General features: G+C 41.7%; 2 protein-coding genes across 2 annotated transcripts in view; both read right to left on the bottom strand.

Moving 5' to 3' along the window:
• Positions 1-3,221: 3,221 nt before the first annotated feature.
• On the bottom strand, positions 3,222-5,705 carry KIF2B (kinesin family member 2B). The gene has a single exon (XM_083356589.1). The coding sequence runs from the start codon at positions 5,503-5,505 to the stop codon at positions 3,307-3,309; it is 2,199 nt and encodes a 732-aa protein (XP_083212715.1). The 5' UTR covers positions 5,506-5,705; the 3' UTR covers positions 3,222-3,306.
• Positions 5,706-14,436: 8,731 nt separating this feature from the next.
• The window catches only part of LOC310634895 (uncharacterized protein), a gene marked incomplete at its 3' end in the record, with an annotated part of 488,822 nt that continues 483,784 nt past the window's right edge, over positions 14,437-19,474 (bottom strand). Inside the window, exons 2-3 of the mRNA XM_083353432.1 lie at positions 15,347-16,051; positions 14,437-14,457 (exon numbers count right to left, since the gene is read on the bottom strand). Of these exons, the coding sequence (XP_083209558.1) occupies positions 14,437-14,457; positions 15,347-16,051 (726 nt within the window). The remainder of the gene's footprint in view (positions 14,458-15,346; positions 16,052-19,474) is intronic.

The following is a 19,474-nucleotide window of genomic DNA, read 5'->3' as shown; positions in this document are numbered from 1 at the left end:
GTCCTGCTTTCAGGTGCTTTGGAGAATAGCTTGGCTCCCTCTTCCTTTGTGGCAGTGCCTGAGATATTGGATCACTGCTATCATGTCACCCCTCACCTTTCTCTTCGTTAAACTACACATACCCAATTCCAGCAACCGTTTCCTATTTTCCTAATTCACTTTTTCACTTTTCCCTAATTCACTCTAAAGCTTTCCCTGCGCAGAGCCTTAAGTAACACCAGCTGCCTGCAATTAGTGCAGGTTCTCATCCCACCAGGCTCAAGGTTGAGTCAGCCTTCCATCTTTCCGAGGTAGGTAAAATGAGGACTCAGATTGTTGGGAGCAATAAGCTGACTTTGTAATAATGCTGCTGGGGGGGGGGGTGAAAGCTCTAATAAGCAGGCATATACATAGAATGAAGGCTAAGCACATTGATTTGTGCTTTAAATTGTAAGCCGCCCTGAGTCTTCGGAGAAGGGCAGGATATAAATGGGATTAAAAAAAAAGACCAAATGGGAGATCCGCTCCAGGTTTTCCAGCCAGCCCGCCCAGTTCCTGAGTCAAATGTGTCCTTAGAGCTAAGCAGCTGCTCTGGCTACAGCATTCCCCACCAGCCTTTCAAGTTGCTCTTGCATTTCCCACCTGCCTACAGCTGCTCTTCAACTTTAGAAGGAAAGACCCCAGACCCCAGCCTGTAAAAAATCACAGACTGCAGCTTCTACTCCAATTGGTCCCGCTTTCCCTGCGCAGACTAAATGGAAGATCCGCTCCAGGTTTTCCAACCAGCCCTGTCCCTAAAGTTTCAGCACCTGGCGTATAGGACAACCCCTGACTTTTGAGAAGATTTTCATGGGTTAAAAAGTCATCTTATACGCCGGAAACTACGGTATCTCCACAGTTATTCTCTACATTAAAAACTCCCACTGGTAAAAACCGAACGTCAGAGGAAAAAAGGCCTACTTTAACCTTCTCTATGATGTTTCCCCTGAAGTAAGTTCTTAATATAGAGATTTCTATTTAACAGAAAGCATTTGAACAGCCCTTTCCCACTGTAACATAATAGAAAAGAAAGCAGGGGTAGCTTTCCCTCCACCCATCTCTCCTGAATGGGCAAGCTGTCTGTCCATAATTAACCAATCTCCTAGCTACAATAAGAGGTGGAAATAATATATTCAATGACCAAGAATAAGACATGTCTGATTGTCTTGCCAGTGAATGGAAACTGTAAAATAGTTCCCATTGAGCTAATTATGGAATTCTATCAATTCAAGTTCGAAAGGTAGCAGATATGGCAAGGAAGAGCCAATATTCAGCCAAGGTGGTTCTTCTTATAGACAGCTTCATCTTATGTCTTCAACATCTTTAGGATGAGATAAGAAAAAAAATCTGGCAGTTACCATCAGCATGTATGAATGATGCAGTTTGTCAAATTTACTGGGGAAATAGGGAACAAGACTATTCTTTTGAGGCTGGAAAGCAATACAGTTAATATCTGGGTAGTGACTACATTTGACTGTGTGTATCACTTTAAAAAGACATACCCCAAAGAATATACATAGGTGTCAAAAGTCAAATGATAGTAAGAGGGACAGAATGATTCATGATGTTAATGTATTCCATGTGCATATTTGAATGATTCTCCCTTTACTCATTATCTCAGGTATTTTCAAAATCAAGCCAAATGATCTGCATTAAGAAGGCATAAATACATTTTAAGCATTTTAATTTCCTCATAATCTACCAATCCTCTCTGGAAGTATTTAATAATAGTAATAACAAGCCAATTTAATATAAATAACTTAAAATAAATATAAATTTATTATAAATATTGTTGTAATTTTAAAATTAACACATTTAATAATTATTAAATCGATCAGTCACTCAACTCCTAACAACTCTAGGCAGTTTCCAGCATACTCATTACAGCTGATGCAATTATACGGTAATCTATTCTTCACAGAAGACTGAGAAAATATCCTATTTGCCCGAGTCTAAAAATGTCAGGAGCTAAATTCTTGGTAAGCCATAGAGGAACCTACAATATAGGAAGGAAGCTGTTTCCTATTTCTTCAGCTGAATGCTGCTTAGTGCTCCAAGATCCAGGACAGGGTCTTTGGTAAATCCATCTGAAGAACAGGGAGCCTGTCTTTCAATATCACTGAGGCCTTCCAGATGCTCAGTATACCTCACAACTCCAGCCAGCATAGCCAAGTGACATTTGCTGTAGGGAGTAGATCAGTAACATCTGGCCATTATATTACTTTTACCACAATGGGTTTTGTCTTGAATTTATTGATTTAAGCTAAACTTCCATAATAATGGAAATAATATTGGTGTCACCGTCTCAAGATATTTGGAGGAAACAGTGCTGCCAAGCTCTGGGATAGTTATTTACCTTATACTCTTTCACTCTTACAATCCATTTTATCCAAAACTGTTGAGTGGGCAGCTTTGATAAAAGGAAGCACTTAAAATGATGATATGTGGAGCTGTCCTTCAATTAAGATGATTCCAGAAATTAAAGAAAAGACTGCAGTTGTGGACAAGTTCTAATTAGAACTTCCCCAAAACTTCTCTTGGGCCACTGTGGGAGCAGATCTTTGGCCTCATCTTCCATAGCTTTCCTTATGTTTGATACATCAGGTACCCAAGTGACAAATTTCTGACGGAAAAATGTTCTCTGTCCACTGCACGACAACCTCCTGTGTTGTTTGCTGAATCTTAAATGATAAAACTGGTTCCTCTTATATAATTCAGAGATTATATGGCTATGCAACTGTTTCAGCTACCAAGTCTTTCCTATATTTTGAATGATCTTAAATCCATCCCTTTTGAATAACCAGACCAAAAAGACACTATTTTCCCATCTACAGTTTTTTTTAATGTTCTTTTACAAGTTCCCTGGGTTTGGCAGGTAACATGGCAACAAATGACATTAAATTCAGCCTCATACTATATCCGTACAGCAGCCTTCATTACTTTAAAGTATTATTCCCCAAGTGCTCTTTAATTCATTTTCTAAAAACTACAGCCAATTCAAACTGCCAACGCCCAAGGATTGCGCTTTCAATCTTAAAGAATGTTGTTTTTATAAAGTTAAAATAAATAACTTAGGTTGGTCTTGGAAGGCTTTCTACATTATTTCAGAATTGAGGAAAACAGGCAATTCCTCTTTCCTTAAGCAGGAAATCCCCAGAGATATAGAATTTTATTTTATTTTTTTAAAAAACCAGCCATTACAATGCCAGATGGTTAGATGCAATGTATAGTGCGGAAAGACCAGCGCTACTTAACATTAGGAGAGTAGAAAGAGACTCTTATCAGAGCTCACAGAATGCGGGATCTCTTCACAATGATGTCATTGTTCTCTACGTCTTCCTTACAGAGGTTAGCCCGAAAAGATTTCACTTTATCTTGAATCTCGGAAAGGAGAGCAATCTTTTCTGTCAGCATGGTTTCAAACTGGGTGGCGTAAAACTCCATGTCATATTCAACATCTTCAGCCATCTTCAGAAAAGCTTTCAGCCATCTCAGTGATTCCTGATGATCTTCTGTCTGAGCTTTCTCAATCTCTTTCCTCTTCTTCTGCCCTTTCCCTCTGGTGATGATGCTAAGAGCTGGCAATGGGACTCGATTTTCTTTCTGCACACAGACGATTTTGAACTGATCAGTCTCAGGCAAGCTATGACTGCTCCAAGGCTGGATTGAATCCTCCAGCTGATAGAGAGATTTAGACAGGATACGATGGCACTGTTTGAAGGCACTGGGATCAACCACCAGACCTTTTACCCGACTGGCATATCTGAGGGTATTGAGTGTGTGCTCACATGACTTCATGCCTGGGGAGATGGTGGCAATCATGCAGGTGCAAGAGTTTTCTCCAATGAATGAGTCTCTTAGCACTTGGGTCAGCTTGCTAGCTCGGAAAGGTGTGTGACCTTTATTGCGCCCCAAGGCTCGGATGCATTCTTTCAGCGCCAAGAGGCTCTTATTAATCTCAGCTCCCTCCAACCTTGTTAGTCTGTCGGCCCTGGAGGTATCTGCTCCCCGCTCATTGCCAGCCAGGTCAATCAAGGAAAATTTGCCATACAGTCTCCCTTTGCGTTTGAGGATAATTTGGAAAACCGCATGACTCCGGGAGGAATGGGAGTTGGCCGAGGTCTGGCCGGAGGTCCTGCATCGGTTCCCAATCTCAATGAGCTTCAAGACGTCCTCAACACAGATTACCTCCTGCTCCAGCAGCCCCACCACCTGCACTTGCTGATTGCTATCCTCCAGGACCCGGAGCCGGTTCTTCCAGTTCAGCAAATCGTAGACTTTTCCCCAGTAGATCTCAAAAAAGGCGCCGAAGACCTGGAGCTCCAGCATCTTGTAAGTGGGCTCCTGGAGCAGAAAGAAGACGTCGCGGGCGGCCATGGCGTAGATGCCTTTGGTGGAGTCCTGCTTCTTACCAGACAAGTCCCCTCCCATCGTGTGGGTCTTGCCGCTGCCCGTCTGGCCGTAGGCAAAGCACGTGGCCATGCCGCCGCGGAAGATGGTCTCCACCAGCGGCTGGGCCGTGTGTTGGTAGACGCTTTCGTTGGTGGCGCCGTCGTCAAAAGCGTGGTCGAAGCGGAAGGTCTGGTGCTCCAAGTAGCGGGTGAGGTCCAGCTTTTGCCTGGCCTCGTGCACCATCACCACGCCCGAGCACGGGATGGTCACCACGTCCACCTCCTTGATCTCCGCCTCCCGCTGGTTGAGCGGCCGCTTGCGGACGCAGACGCAGATCTTGCGGGAAGCGGCCCCGTCGTTGCGGCCGCTCTGCGGCAGGCAGCTCTGGGCCAGCAGGGCGGCGCCGCCGCCGCCGCCGCGCGACAGGGCCTCGCGGCACCGCTGAATCATGGCGATCACGTCCGCGTGCGGGTGGGCGTCGCGCGCCTCGCGCCGGGCTAGCCTCTCCAGCAGCGCCGAGTGGCGTTTCTCGCGCTCGACGCGCAGCCGCTCCACCTCCAGCACGCAGGGCGACTTGCGGGCGGCCGTCGAAGGGGGTCTTCGGAGCTCGCATTCCACGCCGTCCCCGCCGGGCTTCTCTCTGCTTCTGGGGGTCGCCACGTAGTTGAGAGGCGGCGTCGGGTGGTCGCCCTGCTCCGACGGGGTTTGCGCCGCGAGCGTTCCCGGTCGGAACTCGGCCGGGGCCAAGTGAGGGTTGAGGCTGAAAGCCTGGCCGAGCTCCACTTTTTTGCCCTTGTTGGTGCCCCTTTCGATCCATTCCACCGTCAAGCCGTTGGCGGCGTCGTGCAGCGCCGTCACCAGCGCCGGGTGGATCCGCCCGTCGCTCCTCTTGATGTCCAGATAGGTTCCCACCCGGATGGCCCCGAACGGCCTCGCCATGGCGCTCGACGGCTCGGCCTCGGGGTCACACGGGTAGCTCCTGCCGATCCCGGGCAGCAGTGGGAAGCGAGAGAAAGGCGCGGCTAGGCAAGCTGGTATCCTAGCTGGACAGTCACGCTCGTTCAGCGCCTGGTGGTAAAAGGCACCCTTGCGCATGGCCCAGCCACTGCCCTTGGCCCTCCGTCTTGTTTGACGGTCATTCGCACGACGACCTGCGTCATAAGGGCTCCCCGAAGTGGTTACGACCCAGGCCTCGGGCTTTACGCTCGCCCCGTGGCTTTGGCAGGATTTCGCGGGATCGTTTGTGCCAAAGAAGAACCGTCGGTAAGACTTGACCTAGCAGCTGGATCCGTAGCCTCTCTTTACCGGTACCTTCTCCTAAGATGAAGTTATCAGGTGTCAAGAAGTACTCCTTTCTCTCGGGGTTCATCGCTAACCGCTCAAAGCTCCCGTTCTTATGCATCCGGCTAGTTCCGGCCAAGTAGAAATACGTTTTTCCCAAGTAGATTGTTGAATTCCCGGTGTAAAAGAGAGGAGGTTTGAATGAGGCTGAAATGAGGCTAATGAAGATAGAAATTATTTCCGAATAAATCAGTTCTAGTCTTCCGTAGCCTTCCAGATTAGTTGGGCTGTACCTCCTAACATTCACAGCTATTGATTTAGGTGGCTGGGAATTCTGGAGGGCCATGGGTTGGGAAAGAAGCACACAAGTGTGATGGGTGATATTGAAATTTGAGAAATAAATAATGAAAATAGAAATAAAGCTTTTGCACTCCATGCCCTCAACAGATTCTTGAAGGATGTCAGCTCACTGGTCAGTCTTCTGTCCATAGTATTCAAACAGTGGCATTTGGAACTTTAATTACTGTGTTGTGCAGTGATGACACAATCCATGCTCAGTTTGCTGATTGGATAATGGATTAATGGTCCAGTATTCTGAATCTTTTATCTAAGCATGCATAGAACTAGAACTGAAGCTTTATAGTGCAGACTTCTTAGCAGGAATCCTCACTGAATTGATTCTTACTTTCTTGTAAGTGTATGGCAGTTCTTTCTAAATATACTTACAGGAAAATGGGTACCTTATGTTTTCCCAGTAATAGTAGGCTAAAACTACACCCACGTTCAGATTCCTAATAAACCTTATTTGGCAATTTTCACAGAATGGTTTGGATTAAATGGAGATGATGGGTGTTTACTGTATATTGGCATATTTTATGTATATTGGCATGAAGTTCTAGAAGAAAGGAAGGATTTTGTTTTATTTATTTGTATCCTGCCTTTGTTATTTTTACAAATAACTAGGTTATGAAAGTAATAGATATTCTAATGAATTGGAAATCTTATCCATAAGATGCCATATTTTTTTCTAATTTTTATGTGTTATTAAAGGAGTGGTGTCTAAAAATGCAGACTCATTTTAAAGCTTGTGAATTTCTAAAGAATATTTTGCATTAGCGTTCTGTTGGGATGGATGCAAGACCAGGTGATTATCAAGTTTAGTTTGTGAAATCCTGGGAACTTTCCTATATCCTAATGTTAAGAAACATTTAAAAAAAAAAAATCCTGAAAACATGAATCCTGTCATTAATCTACTTAACTGACTGATGTACTAATTACTCATTTAACCGAAGTGTTGCAAATAATTTGTCATATCTAGTCATGAGAATCCTCACTGAATAGCTGCAAAGAACTTATTCATTGAAACTACATTACAACCTGGGTTTTTATTCAGTGTTTAATTTAACTGAGACATTTCACTGGTTCTGAAACATTTGTGCTGATAAATTCTGTACTCAGTGAACAAATAGAAAATAGAAAAAAAGGTGTTTAAAAACTCAAATTAATTTCAGAAGAGTATGTATATGTATGTGAACCATTGTCAGATTAGCAAAAAGGAGCCTCTATTTTTTTCCTATAGTCATGCGCCTGGTTTAAATTGAACAGATGAAGTATTATGCTGCCCATTCCTGTTGAATATCTTTTAAATACATGACTACTAATTTTAATAGCCTGCCAGAAATATGGAAAACACAATGCTCATTAAAGTGTGACAGATATGGGAAGGACATGTTGCACTAACTCATGATGTGTTTCAGAATTGGTTGGATTCACATGAGATGCTAAACCCAAATCAAACAAATATAGTTACAGGTGAGTGTAATATGTAATCCCAAGCATGTATGTCTTTTACCCTTTCAGAAGCATAATTACTCAGATGCTTAAGTACCTTACTTTTTTAGCTATGTTTTTTTTCTCCCAGAGATAGCTAACTAACATGGAAAAATAAAATATCGGGGACCGTTAGGAAATGAAATGTCCGCTGTAACTGCATTGGCTTTCTGCAGATTTAAGATCAGTTAACACGTCTCACAGGAAATCCCCTCATCATTCTTTCCTAGCTAACAGCTGCGCTGCAGACTTGCTTTTACAGTTGCCTCCAGCTTTTCTTGATTTTTTGCCTTCCCAACTGAGAAGAATAACAAACAACACCCACGCCCCACAAAAAAAGAAAACTAGCCCTCAACTGTCAGATCTAAAAAGGTCAGGAATCATTCAGCCGACAAGTTGACATCCCCCAGAAGAGACCAGTGAGGGGTTAGAAAGTAGATGTTGGATTCAGTTCATGCATGTTTATCAGGACATCTTGTTGAAATTTTGGAGGTTATTCCAAAGTAAATGTCGTTCAGTTTCAGGTATTAGTGACAAAATGGATGTTTTTTTTTAAAGAAAAAAGATGTTTTCAGCTTCAGCCGCATTGTTCATCTAAGCTTTATATTCTTCAGTTTTACAAGAGGTACATTGTAAGATTTCTTTTCCTATTCAACTTTGTTGTTTCTAGAAGAAATGATAAAGAAAGAGGTGGTTGTAGAGTTGTGTGCATGTGCTCCCCCCACTATTCCTTTAACAGCACTCAGTGCATCCCTGTAGCAGGTTGTTGAAAAGGTCCTTATAAAAGGGTTGAGAGATTTAAAGGGCAAATGGATGCTTCAACATTTTTTAGGACCTGAGGCACTATTCCATCTCTTTAAAAACCTTCCTCCTTGGGGTAAATTGAGGCAAAGTAAGCCTTTGTAAGCCCTTTCACTTCCTTCCAACCAAGTTTCCCAAAAAGAAATTGTTGATCTGTACACTCATGACAAGCTAGTAGTCAGTATATTCAAAAACAATTGTCTTAACACCAAGATAAATGCCAATGGGAGTTTTATGAATTGTACCTTAAGTGGGTACATAATATGTCCATTCTGCTTGCCAGGAACTTTAAGTATGACAGCAGAAAGACCCCTCTGGAACCATCTGACTAGCATGTAGCATCTGCCTAGATGTTCATGTCTACACCCAGATTCAAAATATTTGGGATGCCTTGCCATATTGTATACCGTACTTTTCAGAGTATAAAGGTAAAGGTAAAGGTTCTCTTCTTTTCCATTGAGAAATTCTTATGCCTGTGAGAAACTAGGCTCCTGTTCCTGCTATCACCCAAATAGAAAAGGGCTGTAACATCCTCTCACAATACGATGTATTTTTCGTTTTTCTTGTGCTTGAGATTTCTTACAGAAAAATGGCCAGTCCTCTTGGCAAAACAGAAGCAATAAGGGGTTTTGTGGTCTCTTCTATCCTCTCTGCCTCTGTTTTACATTTAAAGAACATATTAAATCCCCAGTATTTGAAATTTAAAATACTTGCGTCTATCCCATGCAGATCTGAGTTGGAGAGAGGCCAGGGACAAAATGCAAGAGCCAGTCCTCACAAGGATTTTCCTCCAGATTAACACCCCCCCAGCTCTACCACCACACACACACACACACCACACCACACAATCTTGTACTTTTGAAAAAAAAATGCATTACAATCCCCAAGCCTGGTCCCATTCTTATAATTGGAATACCTGTGTTCCCTATATCTTTTCCTGTCCAAAAAGTGTGAAGTTAAGATTTTCTACATAAAACAGAATAACATTTTTTGCCCTTTCTGCTTTTGTTGAAAATGGCAGGTGTTTACTGTTTTCAAGGTAATAAAGGTAAAGGTAAAGGTTCCCCCGCACATGCGTGCTAGTCATTTCCAACTGTAGGGGCCGGTGCTCATCTCCGTTCCAAAGCCGAAGAGCCAGCGCTTGTCCGAGGACGTCTCCGTGGTCATGTGGTCGGCATGACTAGACGCCAAAGGCGCACGGAACGCTGTTACCTTCCCACTGTAGTGGTCCCTATTTTTCTACTTGCATTTTTACGTGCTTTTGAACTGCTAGGTTGGCAGAAGCTGGGATGAGTAACAGGCGCTCACTCTGTTACGCGGCACTTGGGATTCGACCTGCCAAACTGCCGACCTTCTGATCGACAAGCTCAGCGTCCTAGCCCACTGAGCCAAAAAAACTGAACCAAGTAGAGCCAGCTTTGTTGTATCATATAGGTTATATCAATAAGGTTATGAATCATACATTATGTTAGCATTGATTTTTAATGCTAAAATATAGGGGCAAAACAGACACCAAAGCATTAAATTACATTACTAGGGACATATGTGGAAGTGAACCTGAAGAATTTGACAGTTATTTTTGGTTCTCATTTTGCACATGGCTGTGAATTACTGAGAGCCAGGGCAATTTACCTGATTGCCCTGGAGGGTGAAAAAACAATAGGCCTATCAATTGGTCAGGCTTCATTAATGAGTTTTCCCTGGTCATTGCAATGTTCTGCTTTTCCCAGCCTGGTTCTGGCAGATGTATGAGAAGGTATCCTCCACATTTCCACAGAAAGGTTGAAACTCACTTTTTGTTTGTATTTTTGTATTGAACCATTTGAAGGCAATATATAAACATGTGTTTTAATTTCAGTTTTTTTCAAAGATTAGCCAAAAAGAATATAGTTTACCACAAGGTACACATTAAAATATATCGGTACATAATAATAAATCTCAATAACCAGTAAGAGAACCATGAGCCACGAGAACAAGTTAAAATCCTAATGTGATTGCATAATTGGTATGCAAAGGAGGAACATATCACAACCTGAAGCATGATTATGTGGTTCTTATCAGCCGGTAACAGAAATATAGAAGGAAGCAGAAATGCCAGGACAATGCACAAGAATCAATGAGTGACAACTGTGGATCCCTATAATATTGGCAAGATATTGAAACATGGCAACTGATTCCAGGACCACATGCCCAAAACCCATTTAGAAAAATTGTGCAAAATTGCTGAGGTTGTTGCATCAAGTTAGCAGTCTGAATAACAGTGCCCTATAGGCGGTCTTTAACTATTTTCTTTGCCACAGAAAATCCAAGGGTAGTTAAGATTGATGAATAGGCACGTACACTAGTTGTCTTCTCCATAGTAGATTTCTGCAGAAATATGATTATAGCTAGGGTTGATGATGGCTGATCTTCAGGTAGCTTTTCAGGCCTTTCACTTTTTGAGTTGTAATAGGAAGCCATCTTGGATATTGGTGAAGTAATCTGCTATTAGTGCAGCTGCAAGTGTTCTGGCTATAAAGTGAGATTGTAAAAACAGTTCCAGTGTTTTTGCTGTCCCATGGCATTCTAATATCGTTGGAGACTGCCCTTAAACCTCTCCTAATTATTTTCTGCAAATTACTTTTTTGCACTAGTGAATCAGGTATCTGAAATGAACCATGTGGGTCTAAAGCTTTTAAATTGTGCAATCACATCATTTTTGCTCTAACATAGTCTTTATCAAACCAAATCTTTGACTTCCTTTGTTGATGGAGTATGCTTCCTGTTTGAAGCAAAAACATTCTGAATTAGTTTGACCTTAAGGAGCACTATCAATATCTTAAAAGTATGAAGTTTGCAGTGCCTTGGACTTCTAAAAGTTCTTCATGTAACCTCAGGAATCTCCATTCAGCTAATTCTCTGTGGCATACATTCCATTTTCTGATCATTTAACAATTCCACACTATAGGTAGTCCTTGATTTATGACCATAATGGAGCTTCAAATTTCTGCTGTTGTGAGTTTTGCCCCATTTTATGACCTTTCTTCCCAGAGTCAAGTGAATCACTGCAGTTAAGTTAGTAATAAGGGTGTTAAGCGAAACTCGCTTCCCTATTGAGTTTGCTTGTCAGAAGTTCGCAAAAGGTGATTACATGACTCCAGGACATTGCAACCGTCATAAATGTATGCCAGTTGCCAAGTATCCAAATTTTGATCATATGACCATTGGGATGCTACAGCGGTCATAAGTGTGAAAAATGGCCATATGTCACTTTTTTTAAGAACCATTGTAACTTCAAACTGTCACTAAGTGATTATTTTAATTCGAGTACTACCTGAATGACATATCTAGGTATCCTGAATTTAGAGCTAAAATAGTACTTCCTTCTATGTGTCTCTGCTGCTGGTTTATCTGAACATAAAATAACTCTTTAGGTGTGAAACTTTGCTGTTTTCATATTGGGAACATAGCAAGATACTAGACTTTTAACTTGTTTTAATGGTAATTATTGGTTATTGGGATATATTACACTTTAATTTGTATTTTATTTTAAATTGTACCCCTTGTTGGCTGGTTTTTTATTGTAATAAATTGAAATATAGACTTGCATAAAAGAAATCATGAAAAGAATAAAACAGATAAATCGGGAATTTAAAAATGTCATGGGTTATAGCTTTCTAAAACATTATTAGTTATGAATAATCCTACATACTACATTAAAAGGACAAATATGAAGCTAAAAATTAGTAACCAAAAACATGGTGAACATAGAATAAGTCACTAAATGGAACTACATTGTATTACGGTACGTTCAGCCTGTATTACTAAAAATCCATTCAGATTTAGGTATCTCGTCAAATGGAAAATACAGATTCTGTGGGTTCAAACTTCAGTCTTGCCCTAAAAGTAAGCTATCCGTCCTCAGAAAAAATGGTTGTTACTGGAATATTTTATTAGTAATGATTGGGCATCATCCATGACATTGAAAGACTATGAGACTGCAGAAGCAACTCTTCAGAATAATAAACATGTTCAGTATTCAACAAACTCCCAGTATTCCAAAATTGGCAAAAAGCATGAAAATGGTAAGGGTCAAAAGGGACCAAGAAAAAGCCAAAACATGGAAATAATACAGATTGCTTTCTTGTGATCAATAGCAGGGACAAAAGGGTCAAAGAGCCTCAGGTGCTATTATTCTCTTGGCAACAATATTCAAGGATATACCGATGCTATCTTTTGGAATGTTTTTGTTTGATTTGCCCATGTTGTTTGTGAGCTCTGAGATGTTCACATCTTGTCTTCAGGTTAACCCCCTACTAAGCTTTTTGAGATCAGCCATTATCACTTCAATGCTGCCACCTTGTTGGGCTGATACAAAAGAGAAGAGATGACACCATATGATTTGTCAGCTTGACCATAATACTTCTATACTTCCAAACTGGAGGATCCCAGTATTCTGGGTTTTTTTTTTAAATCCAGACCTTAAAGTCTGTGTGCTCTTTCCCAGAAAGTGTAATTTGGAATGGTAACAGAGGAAAATTTAGTAGCATCTTGAGATACCATGAACAATAAATCGCCCGCTAGAGATTTATCTTCTAGATTGACTACAGGTTTCACAAATACAGTGGGGAGAAGCAGACAGAAACCTGGTTTGATGAAATGAATCAAACAGCTGCTGGGTCCAGGGCTGTACAAGCTGCCAATTTTAGATTTTTTTTTTCTTCAGAAAGATTAGTCAGTACAAAGCAACTGAAATTTAATAATACTCAACACAAAACTCACTTGGAAAATTGCTCAGTGACTAAAGTGTTGGGGGCATTAATCCAATTTGGAGCTTATATTTTTTAGTTTTTAAAAACACATTAGCCATAGAGAAGCTCTTATTCACTACCTCTCATGAAACTAATCTCACGTTTAAAGTATATCAGTACCAGTGAAATATGAAAGGTGCTAGCTTAATAGTGTGTGTTCTGGAAGAGTATAATTAGGTTGAATGCAGGGCAATCATGTAATATAGACTAAATAATACAGACTAGCATGAGGTTACCAGATTTGGGCTTGAGAATCTGGAGGAATGCTAGTATTCAACACAGTGTTTATTTCATTTGCTGGCCACTAACAAAGAACCATCCAAATATTTTCAGCTAGGTGTGGCAATTATGGCCTTTGAGGACTTTTACAGCTCCCAAGATTTTGGAATGCCAGCAACAGCTTGTGAGCTGTCGCATTTAGATGGCAGGTTACTAGCTATGTTTATATGCCATTCCTTATGTTAGTACCCAATGGCCAGAAAAAACAGCATTATTAAAGGAAGTAAAGAACTGTAAAAGACTAGCTTAACAATGTGTACCTCCTAGCTTGCAGAATAGTCCCTAGAGAGTGTAACTCCTATAGAACAGTGTAAGTAAATTTGGATTAAAATTGGCCACCTTAATGACCCTGTTTTGACCTGCTAAGTTCTTGGGTGGAAGACCAGTGTTCTGTGACATCATAAGAAAGTCTTCAGGAACTCTGACTTTCAACCCCCCCCCAGCAATCTTTTAGGGATTTAAAGTGGGCATATGATGAGATTTATATGTTGATTTTTACTAAGGTCACATGAAAATCAAAAGGGACAAGGCTTTTTCTTGATGAAGCAGTAAAAATATCTAAAGGGTTGGCAGAAATAGGTTTAATTTTTTTAAGCTTATTGAAAAACACCCCAACTCTATGTAGTGTATGCCTTTAAAGCATACACAGAAATGTCAGCACAGCAGGGGGCTGGACAGCTCCAGGCTATAACCGCTTTGGCGGGAAAGCCTGAATAGAGCGAGTCGTTGACAGCCCCAGGGCATGGTCAACTCTGGCGGGAAGCCAGGGTTTAAATCCATTGGCCACCTGCACTGGCGGGAAGCCCAGGTTTAAATCTATTGGTCACCATTCACCTGGGCAGGTTATAAAGAGACGCCAGGTAACCCCTTTGCCCCAGCTTCATTTCTGACTCAATAAAGAATCAATACCCAGCTCAAGTGTCCGCCTCTCCGTTCAACCACGCGACATTGCACTCTACATCTCCTCCTCCTCCTCCTCCTCCTCCTCCTCCTCCTTGTTCTTGTCCTGTCATATTTTTTTGGGGGGGCCCTGCGGTTTTGCATTTCACCTGCTACTTCGTCTAGTCTGTAGCATTGGTGGGGCATATGCCTACAGCTCATGTGTCTTCATGCATGCAGTCCATCCATTGCTTTTTTTTTTTTTTTATTGAAAAGTTTTAAAAAATACAATTTTCCTTTAAGAAACCCCCCTTCCCCCTCCCTCCTCCCCTCCCTACCTCCCCCCTATCTCCCCCCCTCCCCCTCTCCCTCCTCCCTCCCCTGCCTCCCCCCCTCTACTTCCCCTCCTCCCCCCCTCCCCCCCTCCGACTTCCCAGAGCAAAATACAAGGTATATATCTAAAAAGCAATCATAAACAATCATATACTAACCATTATAAACTCTAAAATCCATCACTCTCTAGCTTATATAGAGTAAACCAATCCTTAACAATACTAAATATATATAAAAAACTAAAATAAAAGAAAACTAGCACCATTCCCATCTATGTTCTTCCACCTTTCCCTATTACCTAAACATATTCTCATTTACACATCACAAACACCTATCCCTATTAACCTCTCTAGCCAAAATAGACTATAATAGATAGTTCTTACACAAATTAACCCGCATTAACCCACAAAACTTTCTTCCTCTTCCTCTGTAATAAATTGTCCATTAATTCCAAATTAAAGATTCTGTTACCATACATATCATCCCAAAACTTTTAAAAACACAACTACCACTTGTCTATAAGTATATTGTGGAAGTTCCATAGATTTCTGCTGGTCTTATTTTTTTGTCTTTTTTGAGCGTTTTAAGGCAGCACGCGTCACCCTCTGTTCTCTAATATCATCCAAAAGAGTTGCAGCTTGAACTCCTCCTGTACCCTTCTCGTCTATCTGTCCATCTTCATCCTCTTGATGTTCTCCTTCTCCAGATCCCTCTGCAGCTTCCAGAAGTGTTGATGGGGTTACATTTAAAACATTGTTGTAAAAGTCATGCGCTTGTTTCACATTACCCAAACAGTACCTTTTGCCATCATACATGAAGCTCAACCCAGCTGGGATCTCCCATCTGAACCTTATATCTCTTTGCTTGAGCTCTTGCACAAGAAAAATAAAATCCTTCCTTCTCTTTAAAATCTTTGGAGGAATTTCTTTTAGAACCAAAACTTCTTGACCAGCAATCACAACTTTGGTATCATAGGCAGCTTGTATAACTTCATCTCTAACTTCCCTTTTTACAAAATAAACCACCACATCTCTAGGCAACTTTCTCTGTTTAGCAATCCACGAATTCACACGAAACACTTTGTCCATACCTTGTTTTATTTCAGATGCTGGATGATTCAATACCCCCTCAAAAGCCTCAGAAACCAGCTGCTTTAAATCTTCCTTAATATTCTCTTTTAGGCCTCTAATTCTCACAGCAAACTGCATCTGGTAAAATTGGGCCAGACTCTGTTCACAATCCATTTTGTCTTTTAAATCTTCAATTTCCAAAACTTTTGCTTCTAATATAGCATTCTTTTGAGTCAAGTCTTGCACTTGGTCATCCAGCACCTCCACACATTTAGCAACTTTATGCACTGAGGACAAAATGTCTGCTTTCATCTCTCTAAGTTTCTGTTCCATCCTTTCTTCCATTCTCTGCTCCAATTTCTCCAATTTCTCCTCCATCTGTGCAAATTTAGCACCCATTGACTCCAGAATTAACTGGGTATGTTTTTCAAGATCCTTCGAAGTCAATACATCAGGAGAATGCAACGCCTGCAGTAATGATTGTTGTTGCACCGGAGAATTTCCAGCACTCCGAAAAGTTCTAGGGGGAGGTTTAGCCGCCATCTTTTACTTACAATTGTGACGCACTTTCACTTTAAGTTTTAAGCAAAGTCCATCAAGCTTGAGAGTAAAATAAAATAATCTTCTTCATCTCTTCATCTTTCCCTCTTGTACTGCTCTGCCTGCTCTTTTCCTTTCATAGTCTCTCCTTCAAGCAGGGATGGTCGCAGACGCCTGGCTCTGCTCCATAAAATCCGGAGCAGAGACGCTAGTCAGCTGGGAGCAGCCCAGGCTACGGGGGAGTTCAATCCTTCAGCCGCCCAAGCTCCAAGCTCAGGCGGCCCCGGAGAACTCAACCCCCACCTGGGGGCTCACCCCCTCCTCTTCTCCCGAGGAGGGGGCTTCAAATTCGCCCGAACAGCTGATCGGCGCTGTTTCGGGCGAAAAATCACACAGCTGAGCTGCGGGCAGCCCGGGAAGGCTGTCTCCGGCGCCGCGGAGCCACCGGAAGTCCCCATCCATTGCTTTTTCAGTCGTCCTTGGGGCCGCTGGCCCTCTGGGCTAAATGCAAGTGCCTCATGATTAGCTCTGACGACATGCCGTATCACCGCAGCCTCACTTTTCTCATCCTGTCCGGAATTGGAGCAACTTTGAAAACCTTCCAGAAGTCTTTGTTCATAATGTGATCCAGTCGCATGACTCCCAGTAACCATCTGATCATTGACGTTGGTCATAAGCCAACTCTCTTATGCTACAATTGTATAATGAATCTAGGAGCCTGCAGCCTATCTGGTAACTCTCAATATTCTTTAATGCTAAAAGCCAAGTAAGGAAAAGGGCAGTAGGATTCATGTTAGAAGCAGCAGCTCAGTATTTTTGTTTTGAGTCTGTATGGCTGCATATTTATTTTATTTTTATTTTATTTTAATTCCATTTATATCCCGCCCTTCTCCGAAGACTCAGGGCGGCTTACAAGCTTAGCAGTAGCCTTCATTCTATGTATATGCCTGCTTATTAGGGCTTTCACACACAACCCAAGCGGCATTATTACATATTCTAAAACAACAACAACAACTCTGGGAGAACTGGAATAACGTTGGGGAAAATATAGGCAAGAGCATCAAGGAACTTATATTTCCAGTGCTGTTTGGTTCAGTTAGGTAGCTTTATGGTTGCTCCCATTCTCTGTCCCTCCATCTTTTTGTTTTGCTTGTTTGTTTTCAAGTTAACCATTGCTAGTTTTGGTACACTGTTCTAAGCCCCCTGTATACCATCTTAGTTCTCAGGCTTATTATACTTTGTGGTTTTTATTGAAATAAGTGCCTTTATTCCTTATTACTTCAGAGTTGGATTGTATTAGCAGGGAAGACACCGGAATCATTTGGGACTGGTTACTCTGATAAAAAAGGAAAATTGGGACTATTTTTTTTTAAAAAACAACACCTCAGTTTTTTAAAACACTTTCACCTGGAGGAAAATAGCTGTACCTTGGAATTTCAATAGAAAAGAAAAACCCCAGGAAGAGACCTGGCAGGCTTGTGTTGAAATCTGTGACAGATATCCTTTTACTACAGCTTGGCTCAGTGGGTTAGGATGCTGAGCTTGTCGATCAGAAGGTCGGCAGTTTGGCGTGTCGAATCCCGAGTGCCGCGTAGCAGAGTGAGAGCCTGTTACTCGTCCCAGCTTCTGCCCACCTAGCAGTTCGAAAGCACGTAAAAATGCAAGTAGAAAAATAGGGACCACTACGGTGGGAAGGTAACAGCGTTCCGTGCGCCTTTGGCGTCTAGTCATGCCGGCCACATGACCACGGAGACGTCCTCGGACAAGCGCTGGCTCTTCGGCTTTGAAACGGAGATGAGCACCGGCCCCTAGAGTCGGAAACGAGTAGCACGCATGTGTGGGGGAATCTTTACCTTTTACCTTTACAGCTTGTTAGTTTACTACTGTATTTAAGAAAGCAAGACTTCAGGAGTGGAGTTTAGAAGCATCAAAACAGCAAATAGTTTTTTGTTTTTTTAAAAGGTTTGCCTACACCAGGGGTAGGCAACCTCGGCTCTTTTATGACTCATGGACTTCAACTTCCAGAATTCCTGAGCCAGCTTGTCTTCAGCTTGGCTGGCTCAGGAATTCTGGGAGTTGAAGTCCATGAGTCATAAAAGAGCCGAGGTTGCCTACCCCTGGCCTACACCATTTCAGTTTTACAGCTTTTAAGAGGAATGATTTCTAAGAGAGATTATTTTTATGTCTGTGTACTTTTATGTCTACAACTGCATTTTGATTACAGAATTGTCTGCATGCATGTTTAAGTATAGAATTTTGACTAGACAAAGCAGCATATTTACATGTTACCAAAAAAATGAATACAAACCTACTATTTGCTTTTTGAGAATACTTTTTTTGTCCAGTTTTCTGATACAAAAAACTTTTCTCTGATAAATTTTGTTGTCCCTAGTGGATTTTAAGAGCACAAGAGCAGAGCTATTGGCAATTTATTGTTACAAACAACTGACTTTATATGCCAATTTACTGAGCAAATGGTCAGTCATCTCTAATTTTCTCCCAGGAATCAACATAACGTTATTTTATTAGAGTTTCAGTGAAAATATTTGGGCTGGTGAGCCATAGTGCAATAATTTAGACCTGACATGTTTAACAGTATTTGGCCTTCAGGCTTATTCTCACCATGCTCTCTGAGTGAATAATAGCACTCTAGTTCACAGCCTGAAGTAACTTGTTCATATATCAACTAATTTTCTAATTGTGAGAATAATCAGTCAGCATTTTCTTCCCTGGAGAGAGCATGTAAAGCAAAAGTCTCAAAACTCAGTTTTTTTTCAATAAGAAGCAGTCTAATGTCTTGTGGATGCCTTTCTTTTAGCATCTCTTCCCAACCAGAGCATCAAGTGCACAAATTCCAATTTTTAGAACTCAGCAATGGTCATGGTGGCTGGAAGATTTGGAGAGCTGAAATCCATCCGGGTTTGAAACTGTTCCTGGCTTGAATCCCTTGCCAGAAGAGGCAAGCCAGGAGAAAAATGTCAGTGTCAAATTGACTGACCTTCAATAAGCAGTCAATGGGTATGGCTAGAGGTGTGATTACCATAATCAGGGATGGAATCAGTTTCCTGAGGTATGGAAGATAGGGTCCCAGAAAGGATAGTTGACTGCATACCTAAAGGATTAATGCTGCATTCCCCAATCTGGTGATTTTTAGTTCAGTGGGGAGTACAGCCCTCAGATTATTCAGTCAGCCTGCCCAGGACAAAGGGCTTTCAATAAACCCATCAATTTTATAAAATGATTGGGTAGGTAATCCAATGA

Source organism: Vipera ursinii, assembly GCF_947247035.1.
Source record: "Vipera ursinii genome assembly, chromosome: 2".
Classification (NCBI taxonomy): domain Eukaryota; kingdom Metazoa; phylum Chordata; class Lepidosauria; order Squamata; family Viperidae; genus Vipera; species Vipera ursinii.
This window is presented reverse-complemented; position numbering and strand designations above follow the sequence as displayed.

Bases quoted from the DNA above. Each gene is read 5' to 3' on its own strand.
- KIF2B (XM_083356589.1), bottom strand. From the start codon at position 5,505: ATGCGCAAGGGTGCCTTTTACCACCAGGCGCTGAACGAGCGTGACTGT.